At 37.2% G+C, this 14,444-nt stretch overlaps 3 protein-coding genes and 1 pseudogene across 3 annotated transcripts; 1 reads left to right on the top strand and 3 right to left on the bottom strand.

The window, feature by feature from the left end:
• Positions 1 to 136: 136 nt before the first annotated feature.
• Positions 137 to 3,668, top strand: LOC145590159 (mitochondrial outer membrane protein porin 2-like). The gene is made up of 6 exons (XM_081646913.1): positions 137 to 329; positions 410 to 477; positions 1,246 to 1,356; positions 1,464 to 1,547; positions 2,686 to 2,894; positions 3,260 to 3,668. Exons 1-6 carry the CDS (start codon positions 287 to 289, stop codon positions 3,561 to 3,563), a joined length of 819 nt encoding a protein of 272 aa, XP_081503039.1. The 5' UTR covers positions 137 to 286; the 3' UTR covers positions 3,564 to 3,668.
• On the bottom strand, positions 3,517 to 4,612 carry LOC145590160 (uncharacterized). The gene is made up of 2 exons (XM_081646915.1): positions 4,133 to 4,612; positions 3,517 to 3,906 (listed from the first exon to the last, which is right to left on the bottom strand). The coding sequence occupies exons 1-2, from the start codon at positions 4,523 to 4,525 to the stop codon at positions 3,712 to 3,714; spliced, it is 588 nt and encodes a 195-aa protein (XP_081503041.1). The 5' UTR covers positions 4,526 to 4,612; the 3' UTR covers positions 3,517 to 3,711.
• A 1,050-nt stretch (positions 4,613 to 5,662) lies between these two features.
• On the bottom strand, positions 5,663 to 8,569 carry LOC145589285 (disease resistance protein RGA2-like). Its single transcript, XM_081645810.1, has one exon. It carries the CDS (start codon positions 8,567 to 8,569, stop codon positions 5,663 to 5,665), a length of 2,907 nt encoding a protein of 968 aa, XP_081501936.1.
• A 1,535-nt stretch (positions 8,570 to 10,104) lies between these two features.
• On the bottom strand, positions 10,105 to 13,757 carry LOC145589284 (putative disease resistance protein RGA1; annotated as a pseudogene).
• Positions 13,758 to 14,444: the final 687 nt, after the last annotated feature.

Below are 14,444 nucleotides of genomic sequence, written 5' to 3'. Positions count from 1 at the left end.
AAAATAATTTTTTTATTAGCAAGTGTAATGTCCACGATTATCAAAATTTGACTTCAAACTTATTACTCCGTAAAATTTCAATAAAATAAAGATTGTAAAATCTCATACTACGAGTAGTATTCTAAAGATTGACAAACTAAAGAAAAAACAAAAGGCGCGAAGCTTGTGAGAGGGGAAAAAAAGATTCGTTGTAGAATTCTCTTGAGCTTCCCAGGTGGCCCACCACTCGTCTTTAACGCCGCCGCATCCACCACCACTTTTGGCGGCTATTGAATCTGAATAAATTATGAGACCATCTCTCTTCCAAGACATCGGTAAAAGAGCCAGAGGTACCCTCTTCTTTTCTCTTTGTCAATTCTCTCTCCGTTTCATTTTTCTTTTCAATTTGATTTTCTTGTGTTTTCTGCAGATATTCTGTACAAGGATTACTGCTATGACACTAAATTCAGTGTCACAACTCAGACTCAGGATGGACTTGTATTATCCCTTCTTTTTCTCTTTTTTTTTTTTTTTTTTCCAAGTCTTATTTGCCGATTGCAATGTTATTTTTGGACTTGTATTATCCTTCTTTCTTGAAGCTTCAACTGCAATTACAATCATGAGACGACTTTTTTTCAGAAACATTGACTTGATTTTGTGGAAAAAATTCTGCTTTTGTACCTTTTCTTTATCAAGTTTTGTAAAGATTCGATTTTGATAAATTGGGAGCTTCAATGTGGAGCTATCTAGTTTCAATAAACACTTGCAAAAGAATTTAACCAAAAATTGTAGAACACTTGATTTTAACCCTAAACCTTTGTCTGCCTTGAATTGTGAATTGGCTTCTGTCAATTCCCATCTGATTCAACTGCCGTGTGCCACATTCTTGAAAGCATGGTAGAGAAATTTGATTTGGTGGGAAATAAGTGCTCTGAAATTTGATATCAAGTAGCTGATTCAAATACAAATTGTTTGGTGATGCATGCCTTAGATGTTGCATCAATTTATGTCATTATTGAATATTCATATGACTGGCTTTACATAATTAATTTAAGATGTGCAATCTCTCTGTGGTCTGGCTGCATACGAGCCTCAGGTAGCTGAGAAGTTTACAAATTTTTGCCTTCTATTGTTCACTTTATACTGGTTTCTTAAATCTGAAGAATTTGACAGCATCTTGTGCCTCTTAATTATGATCTTGGTGTAGTTTATGTCATTCATTTGCGTATTTCTGAATTCTGAAAATGATGCCTTTTTTGTCTGAAGGCCCTTACATCAACTACTCTACAAAAGGAAGGCCACTCAGTTGGTGATCTGGCTGCGCAATTCAAATACCAGAATGCGATCATTGATGTCAAAGTTGATACACAGTCAACTGTAGGTTTTTATTTTTCTGCAATCTTTTTATTTTTTCTTTTCATCTGTAAATAGTGTTGGGTTTTTAAACAAACTTTTTAAACTGTGGTTTTATTCTTTTCTTACAGATAGCTACAACCCTTACTCTGAATGATATTATGCCATCTCTTAAGTCTATAGCTTCAGTTAAGCTGCCTGATAATTCTGCAAAGGTACATCTGCCATGATCTGCTTAATCACATCATTTCATCACATAGATTTTTGCAATGCATACAAGGAACTCAGGAAAATTTTCATGTTTGAATCATATGTCATTGCTTGTCATTTGAAGGATATTCAGTTCATCATTCACTCTTGGCGAATGCCTTCTAAAAATGTGACGAGTATATCCGTATCAAGATAATATCTATCTGTCCTTGTAGCGAGTAAGGATGGCCTTGTAATTTATCTCATTCTAGGGCTTATGCCTGATTGCCTAGGGGATGATGAATTTTGATGCTGGAGGAACTTGATTATGAATGACAAACTTCACAGTTGGAGGCATGAGAGATCTATCCGAAGTTATTTGTCAAATTTGATCCATCCGTGGCCTGAATGGAAGCCAAATCCTTACACCCTTGAGTTTCTTTTCTTTGCTGTTCGTGCATTGATTATCTAGAAAAAAAAAAATTCAGTGGTGTTCATATGTTTTTATTCTCTGAAGGGGCTTGAAGAGTTGAAGAAACTATGTTGCAGAATGATGAGAATAAGACTCTTGTAAATCTTGTATGTAACTCAATTTTTAATGAATTTAAATGAGTTAAAGATAGATCCAAATTATGACGTGCTTGTAAAAGCCGACTTATCAGCTTGTTTGACGCTTTGATCTAGAGGAGTTACTGATATGCAGGCTCTTAAAGGTGTGCTACGTACTTATACAATCTAATTAGCTATGTTAAACATGGTCAATGATCAGAGGGAAAATAAGTTTATGTTTCAAGTGATATTTCTAATTTTTTGTAATCTATTGCAAACACATGTTTTCTCTCATCCAATCATCTGTTTGGAATGGTCATTCTTACTGAGGAACTATCATATTCTTTCATCAGTTGTTGAACTAAGAAATTGTTCTTCAGCTTCATCCTTTCTGGAAATTCTAGCGAAAGTATATACTTTAAGCTATATATATTTTGGCATTTTAAGCCTTTTGTGTAATTTTGCTTCCAACTTTGTATCATTTTAAAGTTGGATCCTATTTGGCAAATGAAAGCTGCAATATTAGTTTACTTTTAAGACATTAATCTTCATTTGCTTCTCTAAGTTTTTGCTCAATACAGCTGAATGGCTTGTGGTATGTTGTTCTCATGGCAGCTTGAGCTTCAGTACTTCCATGAACTTGCAGCACTTAGTTCAGTTTTTTCCTTCAGCAAGTCCCCGGTTTTTGGTTTTTCAGCCACCTATGGCACTTCAAGAACTGTGATTGGTGCAGAGGCAGCTTATGATTCTTCGATTTCTGATTTTACGAAGTACGATGTTGGCATAAGCATGAGAAAACCAGGTTCCTGTACATCTGTTATCTTGTAAGTCTCTTTCCTTGCATCTGTTATCTTGCAGGTGATATTGCTGCTTAATGTATAGTTTGCAGGTGTTATTGCTGCTAAATGTTTTTGAACATGATGTAAATCACAGCTTTTGAAAATAAGACTATTGAACAAAATAAGAAAAGATGGACAAGATATATTTTTCTCAACAGGCTTAATTGAAATTTTATATTACTGTGTTAATTCTGTAAATATTTGTTCTTTGCATTAACAATACTTGATTAATACCACATGTTTCTCTTTCTTTCCTTCCCTTTTACTCCGTAACAATACTTGGGTGGGTGGGTGTTCATCTTTTTGTACCTTTTTCCGTCTACTTTTCCTGATCTTGCCATGCATTCCAGGGCTGAAAAGGGTGACCTAGTTAGGACTTCATATGTACGGTACCTTGATCAAGGGAAAACCACTTCAGTAGTTGAGTTTAAAAACAGGTTTTCTGAAGAAGGAAATACTTTAACTGTTGGAGGATCATATGCTGTTGATGAATTAACCCTAATCAAGTTGAAGCTTAATAATCAGGGGAGTTTCGGAGCACTTCTGCAACACGAGTTCAAGCCTAAGTCAGTATTGACAATGGCAGCTGAGTTTGATTACAATTCTATCGACACAAATCCAAAACTCGGCATATCACTTGTACTGAAACCATGAGTAGCATCAAAATCATCTGTTGTTCTGTTTGATGGAAATGTATGTATTTTTTGTGTTTCATAATGTGCTACAGAATCTCCATTAATTGCATTTTTTTTGTATTGCTTCATACTCTTGTTTCAAATCATATGTTGAATTGTGTTATCTTTCACGCTTGCTGTCTTTCTGCCCTTGAATCTCTTGGTTTGAATATGGTGCACCATTTCATAAGAAGATCTTTGATATCAGCATTCATTCTTGTTCCTTTACCTCCCCAAACTAGCATGTGAGCAAGATCTCCCATTGACGAGCCATCCACTTCATGCACGACCTTGAATCCCATTCTACTATAAAACCTTACCAGCTGCACAAGGATACAAATAATACTCATTAATTTGCTGAATTTATTGTCAAAAATATAAGATGGTCACTTTTATTGAGTTCTTATATAATACGGAGTAGTATCGGTTATGGAATGGAATAAATGAATTCATACACAATACTCCGTATATCCTTTAGACGAATTCAAAGAAAGGGAAGACATACATGAAAGAACAAAAGTTGAGCATAAAGAAAGGAGAAAGAAAAACCTTTGAATGGTAAAGATCAGTGTCATTGATAGCGAGCAACTGAGCAGTGGCGCAACCGGAATCGTAACCATGCCTAACAGCAAGAGCACCAAGGAACAATCCAACACCAAAAATAGATTTCTGCATACTCAAAGTCTCTCTATTCAATCTGATGGAATCCAAGTGCAGAATTTTGCCATCAAACCAGACCCTTATCAGTCCTTCAGCTCTTCCTAGCTCTTTATTTGTCTCCAAGCTTTTTGCTGTAATTCTGAAAAAGGGTCCCACTTTTTGCAGCTTTAAATCCAGATTTCTGCCTTTTGAAGTTTCAATTATTTCTTGCATTGTTGGGATTTTAGTTCCACTTACTGATGATGTTGTTGATGCTCTAATCATGCTCATACTTAAACTCATACTCTGATTACTTTGATTTGGGGTTAAAGTTTTGATTTTTGGGTTGATGGATAAATTCAGCACCTATCTAGCAATATTGATGAATCATTTGCTATTACTTTTTTATTTTTTTTTAATGGGAGTTGGGATAGATAAGTATTGGAGGATGTATTGCCACGTGGAAGAATATGGTCCTTTAATTACTGGTAGGTCTTCAAGTGACTGATTGACAAAATTCTGAGTACATTATATACACTTTCACTTCTATATACTCCGTATTTTAAATTCATAACAAAAACAATTTTGAGCTGCTGCATGAGTTAGCTGCTGCCTGAATCAGAATTTTGGATACTAACAAAATCGAAGTATATTCAGTTGATGCAACAAATTCAACAAGAGCAGCTAGCTTAAATCTAAGAAACAAAGTGCTTTATCAATCTCAGAAACAATCCAACTTGCTGCTCAGTCAAGAAAGCATTGCTTTAACTCTTCACATCTGAACGATGATTTTCCAAATTTAAAAGATTTTTCAGGATGTAATTTTGAATCCTTTCCCCCAAAGCCTCACCACTTTGGTGGAATTGGATTTGATCTAATAATATGGGTTACTATCTTTCCTCAAAAAAAAAAAAAAAAAAAACCTGTAACTGATCTATGATGATAATGAAGACCAAACAACAGGGCAACAGGTCTTTATATTATGTGATTAGCAGAAAAAACATATAGTCTGCTATTATGATGTCATTGTGACAGGATAACACAAATTCTAGCTCAGATAAGAAATTACGATGTTACTGCATACTCAAGGTTAAGTGTGCGTAATAAAAAGACAAAAGCACCATTGATATTCACATAAGAACATTTTTCTGTTACTGCTACACCAATGTCATGGCATCAGACAGAAAACCCATTTTCTAGGAAGGATGGTTAACTGCCTCCGCACCATTTGATCGGGTTAGAAGATATTACAATGCAATTATACAAACAAGACAGAACACAGAAGATCAATGGTGCTTTTGTCTTTTCATTACGCACACTTTAACCTTGAGCAGCAGAGTTGAAGCTGAAACAGAATAAGCAATCCAGTATACTGATCAATTATCATATCCTCACATAGCAAACATTCCAACTCTGTAAAAGGCAGTGGACTGAAGAAAATTAATAATACTTCGCCAACATGTGCGTCCAGGTTCCTGTGTGTCCAGTAACATAAACATCAGGGATATGGCATACTTTAGGCCAGTCTTCTCCATCTGGTTTTTGGCATCTTTTCAAGAGGTCTTCACTAGCGTAAATTATTTTAAGTGTAGTTAAGGAGGTGAGGCGGCGCATTGCTTCAGGCAATGATTTCAGTCCACTGCAGTAAGAGATGTGCAGAAACTTCAGTGCTGTTAGAGATTTGAGGCATTCTGGAAGGGCTTTCAAATTGTGACACCCTTCAATTTGGAGGGATCGGAGAGTTGTTATGTAGCCGATGCATTCCCCAAGGACCTCCAAATTGTGACACCATTCAATTTGGAGGGATTCAAGGGATGACAAGTGAATAAATCTCCATGGCAGAGTTTCCAACTTTAAAAGCCTAACTAAACTCAAGGAAGAGAGGTTTTCAAGAGTAATATGTCGCGCCCCCCAACAATCCAGATATTGCAAATCCAGGTTCTCACAATACTCAATTGTGAGGGATTTTAGGTAGAAGAGATGTTCTATCCCACTTCCTGACAAAGTCGTCAACTCTTTGCACGAATCCAAAGTTAAGTGTCGAATTGAAGATTCACATTTTTCAAAACCCTTGGAGACTGTCCCCATACTTTCCACTTGAACAAAATGATCAATCTGAACATGAACAGCGCCTCCCACAAAGTCCTCAAATAGAGTATTAAAAACCCTTGGATTATCTATGTTGAGATACTCTAAACACAAACTAGGATCGTGGGAAGATGATGACAAAGATGAGGCAGTACTTGTGCTTGTGACGAGACTTGGATTATGTAAGCCTTCCTTCGTACAAAAATTCAGTGCATCATTGACGGAATATAAATCAAGCTCTTTCAAATGTGGACATGGAGGAAAGTATGTCATGCTCTTGCAATGCCCAACAATCAATTCACGGAGACGAGGAAATGATGGGAGAATCACATCAGTGCCATTATCATTGAACAAACAATTACCACCTGCTTCCATCTCCATCGAACTTAAACCCCTCCACCATCCCTTTAACTGTGGCATCTTGAAAAGAGTCAACTTCTCAAGAGAGGGGAAGAATGGTGTCATCAACACAGCTGCATCACTCACGATGTGCTCGACCTTGGGCAGATACAGAAGTTGAAGATATTTCAGATGACAAAGTCCACTTAGTGATGGGAGATGTTGCAACTCATTTAAATCTGTCAGAATGATACTTACAAGCCATGGAAGAGAAGCTTCCATTAATGATGCCCAACTTGGCAATTTGATACCTTGATATCCCTCCATCAAAATCTTGCTGAGATCATGGTTAGGGTGCAAGCACTCCAACAATGTCTCATGAACAGAACAATCATCAGATTCTTCAAACTTTATTTCTAAAGCCTTCAGATGGGCGTTTTTAATATAGTCTCCTTCTACAACGTTTGGCTTATATTTTGTAGAAAATTCTCCCACTTCAATACAAAGATCGCCTTTGAGGTTTACTAGAGCTTTCAAGTCTATTAGTTCACCTTTTTTAACTCGACTCAAAACATCCCCATCGCCAACTAAAAACTTTGTCAGCGTGTGAAGACATTTCAAATTATCCATCCCTGCTGGCATGTGAGTCAAGCTGTAACATCTATCTAAATCCAGCATCCTAAGATTTACTAGTTTCCTCATGTCCTCTGGCAACTGTTTTAACTTCTCACATCTACATAATTTCAATATCTGTAAATTATAAAGCTTGGTAATTGAAGTAGGAAGCATCTCCATTTTGTTGCCAGAAAGATCAAGGTACCTTAAATGTAAGAGCTTACCTAGCGTATTTGGTAAAGTTTCAATGGCTAAATCATGGAGGTCCAGTATCCTTAAACGTCTACAATTTGAAAGTATAGCATCCACACCCCCAAACATCTTATAAAAACTGTACAATTGGAAAAAGGTACGCAACCTGACATTTGAACAATAACTTGGACTCAACCAGTCTTCAGAAAAGGCACTACTTGTTGTAGATAGATAACGAATTCTCCCTCTGAAATGATTTGTATTAGATGTCAACATTAAGAGCTCCTTTCCTGCAACCTCTATAACAAGGTCATGTATGAGATCATGCATTTTAAATGAATGAACTTCACCACACTCATCCCGTTCAATGTCATGGAAAAAGCATCTACGCAAGAGAATAGAAAAATATTCTTCCCCTACATCTTCTATGCTTTGATCGTCATGACTTGGAACAAGATAACCTTGAGCCAACCACAAATTAACTACTACATCTTTTTTCATGACATAATCCTTAGGGAAAAGTGAGCAAAAGCTAAAACAACTCTTTAAGTGGGGACTAAGTTGATTATAGCTAAAAATCAAAGCTGACATAATGCCATTCTCTTCATCTAGTCTCATTTTTGCAAAATCATTACCTTTTAACCATAGCCAATGATTTTTATCCTGGCCATACAACAAACTGCCTATCACACGTATACAGAGAGGAATATTAGCACATTTTTTTGTAATCTCTTTGCCTATGTTAACAAGATTAGGATCTTCTAGCTCTTCCCCTTGTTTGAACGCCATTCTCCTGAATAATTCCCAGGAACTGTCTTCTGATAGACCTTGTAACTCATAAATCGGACCATTTCCTATAGCTTTTGCAACCTCCTTAGAGCGGCTAATTATCAAGACTCTACTTCCCCTTTCTCCTAAAGCCAACAATTCTTTCAATTCAACGCATAATTCACTATTTTCATTTCTTACATCATCTAGAACAAGCAAGTACCTTTTCCTTTCTATACGACTTTTAACTATTTTCTGTGCCTCTTCAAAACAATAATTCTCTTCATATATCTTACCAAAAATTTCTTTCAGGCTAGACTCGTCAGACACACGAACCCACTTCATTCAGTCTCCAAATGCCTCTTTAATCCTATCATCATTAAAGACAAGTTGGACAAGAGCAGTCTTCCCCAATCCTCCCATTCCCACAACAGTCACAAAAGAAACATTTTGCTTACAAGTCTCAAACTTTGGCAATAACAAACCTACAATGGCCTCTTTGTCTGCCTCTCTCCCAATAATACTCTTTTCATACACATAAGGACAAGTTTCCTCTCTTCTGTTGATAGGTTCATGCATGTCACTAAACTCAGATTGACTAGAATCTTTAACAATGCCATCTAACATCTCCCTAAGCTTCATAATCTCTCGATATATATTAAAAGCAGAAACGGGATGGTTATTAGAGGAGAAGAAATGCCGTACCTTTTTGGAGACCTTACCACCAGGCATTCCTTTGAGTTGTTGTGCAATAGTGATAAATTCGTCGAACAAATCATCAGCATCATAGACAGCATCCTTGAGCTTGTCAATCCAGTCTAGGCCTTGGAGCTCCTGATGCTTAGACTCTGCATCAAGGAGGACGGCCTTGATGGAGGTGACAGCGCACTGAAGCTCATCAAGTTGAGATTCATTCCCAAAACTGGAGCATAGTTCTCTTAGCTCCTTGTTTTTTAATGCTGCACACAGAGTATTGACAACACTGAGAACCATTCCAGTAGCCATTTGTACACAAAAAGGAACAATGACTAGTTTTTATGCTTTCTGGTTGGGGTTGGAGGTGGGAATGGCGAGCTCTGACATGCTCTTTAAATAATAAATGGCATGGCCTCTGGTTATTATTGAGAGTGGATTTAAACATATACTGAATACAATAATAATAACAATCAAACTGCAGACCACGAAATTTGAATACTTTAATTAAGGAGAATAATTATTAGAGATGAAGTAGTCCAAGTATTTGTTAGCACGTTTGATTGATCTGGTGGTACTAGTCAATTGTCTGAAAACCTAAAACTATAATTAACAAGCTTGATGGATCACCATTTGAGTCATCAACAGGTGACACATGCTACAGATCAAACATATCATTTTCGCACTGTATTCGCTAAAATAATTGGAACTGCATAGTGCATATGCAGATACAAAACAGAAATGACAGTTCAGTAGATCATTTACACTTATCTTACTCTCAGTGATTGCCTTATCACAAGACTTAAACGCGAAGCATAATAGATATCCCTCTGGGATGATCATTATTTCACGATTCAATTCCATAGTAATACTAATAAATCATTCAGTACCAAATCCTATAAACATACATGATACATTGACACATACAACATAGCAACAAAGATTCTGCTAGATGCCTATACTAATTCTGCTCAGTATGCTCACCCTGTGAATAGAGTCTTGTGCTTTGGTGAGATATTAAAAAAAAAAAAAAAGATTACACATTACACAGAAATCAAAGCGAATATGATCTTTAGAAAATGATATTTCTAGCAACTCAGATTCCAGACTTACAATCAAAGATCAGAATTTGGACATTTACGCGACATATAGATCAAAAGGTGGAGGCTGAAGAAAGGCTTAATTAATCATATTTCACCAAACATGTCGTAAATGAAAGCCCTTCTTGTCCATCCAATAACATAAACATGAGGGATATGGTGTATTTTGGGCCAATCCTCCCCATCTGGCTGTCGACATCTCTTCTCGAGGTCATCTCTAGCGTATAGTATTTTAAGTGTTATTAAAGAGGTGAGATGACACATTGCTTCTGGCAACGATTTCAGTTCATGGCAATGGCTGATGTGCAGCAATTTCAGGGACTTTAGAGAGTCCATGCATTCCGGAAGGGCCTTCAAATTGTAGCAATTTTTAATTTGGAGGGAACAAAGCGAACGTAGAGAGCCAATGCAATCCCCTAGGGCCTCCAAGTTTCCACAACGTTTAATTTGGAGGGATTGAAGGGAGGTCAAGTACTGAAATCTCCATGGCAGATTTAGCAGCTTTGGAAGTTCAGCTAATCTCAAGGAGGAGAGGGAGTCAAGAGAAATACACGGCACTCCCCAATAATCCAGATTATCACACCATGGCATCCCTTCCAAATCCAAGTTATCACACCTCTCAATTGAGAGGGATTGCAGATTGTAGAGATGCTCTATTCCGCTTCCTGACAGAGTGGTTAATACTGGACACGACTCTAATTTCAGGTGTCGAATTGAAGATTTACAACTTCGAAACGCCTTCCTAACAGTCCACATACTTTCCACTTGAGCAAAATCTTCTATATGAATATAAACAGCACCTAGCAAAAAATCTTCAAACAGAGAATTAAAAATAGTTGGATTATCTATGCTGAGCTTCTCTAAACATAAAATGGGATCACTTAGACTGCACGGCACTGATGAACTGGAGGACGATGGTGAAGTTGAGACAGTAGTTGTGCTCTTGATTGGACTTGGATGGAAGCCTCCCTTCATACAAAATGTTAATGCTTCATTGACGACCCAAAGTTCAAGTTTTTTCAGAAGTGGACATGGAGGAAAGTAAGTCATACTGTTGCAATATCCAATACTCAAATCATGGAGACGAGGAAATGACGGTACAATTACAGCTTGTTCCTGGCTACCTCTGTCACTGAACCACCACCTGCTTCCATCTCTTTCCATAATAAATTTCTCCACCATCCCTTCAACAGTGGCATCTCTACTAGCACTAACTCCTCAAGAGATGGAAAGAAAGTCATCATCGACTTCGTGGCCATAGACACTGAAGCTGAAGGTGCATCGCTTTCGATATGCTCTACCAAGGGCATATTCCAAAGCTGAAGAGATTTCAGATGGCAAAGTTGACTCATAGACGGGAGATGCCGCAACTCATGCAAACTTGACAGCTTGATACTGACAAGACATGGAAGAAAAGTTTCCATTGTTGATGCCCAAGTTGGCAATTTGATCCCTTGATACCCCTCCATTTCAAACCTGCTAAGATCATGGTTAGGATACAACCCCTCCAGCAATGTCTCATGAACTTCACTTTGGACAGACCAATCTGAGGACATTATTTTTAATGCCTCAAGATGTGCATTCTTCAATATATAGGCTCCTTCCGTAACAATTGGCATGTTTTTGCCAGAAAATTCTCGTACTTCAATGCAGAGATCGCCTTTGAGGTTCACTAGATCTTTCAAGTCTATGATCTCCCCCTTTTTAACAAGGTTAGAATCATCCCCACGCACAACAAACTTTGTCAGCGTGTGAAGACATTTCAAATTATCCATCCCTGCTGGCATATGAGTCAATCTGTAGCATCCGTCTAAATCCAGCAACCTAAGATTTACTAGTTTGCTCACGTCCTCTGGTAACTGTTTTAACTTCTTACAGTTGCATAATTTCAATATTTGTAAATTATGAAGCTTGGTAATTGAAGTAGGAAGCATCTCCATGTTTTCGTTGCCAGAAACATCAAGATACCTTAAATGTAAGAGCTTACCTAGTTTTGGTAAGGTTTCAATGGCTAAATCATGCAAGTCCAATACCCTTGATCGTCTACAACTTGAGATTATTGCAGCCACATTCCCAGATGTTTTCAGAGGACTGTACAATTGGAATAAGGTACGCACTGTAACATTTGAGCAATAACTTGGACTAACCCAGTTATTGAGATATACATAACTTGTAGTAGATAGATGACGAATAGTCTTTCCAAAATGGATCGTACTAGATGTCAACATCAAAGACTCCGCTCCTGCAACCTCTAAAGCAAGGTCATGTAAGAGATCATGCATTTTAAATGACTGAACTTCACCACATTCATCTAGTTCATTGTCATAAAAAAAACATCTATGCAAAAGAATTGAAACATATTCTTCACCTACATCTTCCATGCTTTGACCTTCATGACTTGGAAAAAGATAACCTTGTGCTAACCACAGATTAATTAGCACATCTTTTTCTATGGCATAATCCTTGGGGAAAAGTGAGCATAAGCCAAAACAACTCTTTAACTCATTAGTAAGTTGATGATAGCTAAACATCAATGTTGTCATTACCCTATTCTCATCACCTTGTCTGGAATGTCTCATTTTTGCCAAATCAATACCTTTCACAAATAGCCAATTCTTCTTATCTTGGCCATACAACAAACTACCTATCACCCGTATGGAGAGAGGAACATTAGCACATTTTTTTGTAATTTCTTTGCCTATAACAGCAAGATCGTCGTCTTCTTGCTCTTTCCCTTGTTTGAATGCCATTATCCTGAACAAATCCCAAGATTTCTCTTCTGATAGACCTTGTAGCTCATGAATAGGATGGTCACCAACAACATTTGCAACCTCCATAGAGCGGCTAGTTATCAATACTCTACTCCCCTTATCACCTAAACTCAAGAGCTCCCTCAACTCTGCCCATTTTTGCCGGTCATGACTACATACATCATCTAGAACAAGCAAGTACCTTCTCCCTTCTATCTGATTTCGAACTTTTTTCTGCATCACTTCTAAATTATCACTCTTTACCAACAGCTTACCAAGGATTTCTTTTATGCCAAATCCGTCAGACACACAAACCCACTTCATCCAGTCTCCAAATGCCCCTTTAATCCTATTATCATTAAAGACAAGTTTGGCAAGAGCAGTTTTTCCCAACACTCCAATCCCCACAATAGTCACAAAAGAAACATTTTCCTGATTAATATCAGCAGAAAAATTGGAGTCTGACAACAACATACCTACAATAGCCTCCTTGTCTGGCTCTCTCCCAATAATACTCATTTCAAACACACAAGGGCATTTTTCCTCTTTTCTGTTGATAGGTTTATACACATCACTACACCCAGATTGACTACAATCTAATATCTCCCTAAGCTTCTTAATCTCTTGAGATGTATTAAATGCAGAGACTAGTTGGTTCTCAGGGGAGAAGAAACGGCGTACCTTTTTGAAGATTTTACCACCGGGCAATCTTTTGAGTTGCTGAGCAATGGTGGTGAATTCATCGAGCAAATCGTCAGCATCATAGACAGCATCCTTGAGCTTATTAACCCAATTTAGGCCTTCTTCATGGGTGAGCTCTTGATGCCTAGACTCCGCATCAAGGTAGAAGGCCTTGATGGAGGTGACGGTGCACTGAAGCTCGTAAAGTTGGGATTCATACCCAAAACTGGAGCATAGCTCTCTTAGTTCCTTGTTTTGTAGTGCTGCAAACAGAGTATTAGCAACACTGAGAACCATTCCAGTGGCCATCTGTAGCTGATTTCTTTGGTATTAGGGTTAAACAGTGAAAGGAATAATCACTGGTACAGATTATTACAATTCTCTTGGGTTGGGGGGGGGGGGGGGGGGTGGGGGGAGGACACATAATAAAAGTATTTTTGATCCAGTATTATGAGTTAAAATTTTGTAAACTGTAAGAAATGAAATCTTTTAAAAAAAAAATTAATATGAACCAAGTAATTGTTAGCACGTTGATTGAACTGGTCAATTGTCTGAAAATGTAAATTTTTAATCAACTTTGGTACCTTAATGGATGAAATTTTGACTTATGGCACATGCTTCAGATCAAACATGTCACTTTTGCAGATAATTTGGCACATAAATTGGAATTGCATATGCTTTTATAAAAATAAAAAATGACAGAAATCAATAAGAAAAAAAAAAACTACAATATTCTATTAATACTACAGTATTCTTTAATAGTGTCTATACACTTTCTCCATTTTTTAAAAATCTATTGTAACATGAGAGTTTCACATTTATCAATGCACAACTTTGGTCATTAATGCCTTTAGCTTTTCTTTTTCATTTTTTGAAAATTACAATAATTTGATTTTTTGAAAGGATTACAGTCAAGACAAACCTAACAAAACCACACAATTATTGTTTCAAAATCAAAATTGAAGTAAGTTTCAATCAAATGCATTCACCAATACA

Source organism: Chenopodium album, chromosome 17 (genome assembly GCF_948465745.1).
Source record: "Chenopodium album chromosome 17, dcCheAlbu1.1, whole genome shotgun sequence".
Taxonomy (NCBI): Eukaryota; Viridiplantae; Streptophyta; class Magnoliopsida; order Caryophyllales; family Amaranthaceae; genus Chenopodium; species Chenopodium album.
The sequence above is the reverse complement of the archived record's forward strand: the minus strand, read 5'-3'. Positions and strand labels throughout refer to the sequence as shown.

Excerpts from the sequence above, each read along its gene's own strand:
- LOC145590159 (XM_081646913.1), top strand. The coding sequence starts at position 287 with ATGAGACCATCTCTCTTCCAAGACATCGGTAAAAGAGCCAGAG. Across the intron at positions 330-409 it reads CATCGGTAAAAGAGCCAGAG|ATATTCTGTACAAGGATTAC; the intron begins GTACCCTCTTCT and ends TGTTTTCTGCAG. Across the intron at positions 1,548-2,685 it reads TGCCTGATAATTCTGCAAAG|CTTGAGCTTCAGTACTTCCA; the intron begins GTACATCTGCCA and ends TTCTCATGGCAG.
- LOC145590160 (XM_081646915.1), bottom strand. The coding sequence starts at position 4,525 with ATGAGTTTAAGTATGAGCATGATTAGAGCATCAACAACATCATCAGTA. Across the intron at positions 3,907-4,132 it reads CTGATCTTTACCATTCAAAG|CTGGTAAGGTTTTATAGTAG; the intron begins GTTTTTCTTTCT and ends ATCCTTGTGCAG.
- LOC145589285 (XM_081645810.1), bottom strand. The coding sequence starts at position 8,569 with ATGAAGTGGGTTCGTGTGTCTGACGAGTCTAGCCTGAAAGAAATTTTT.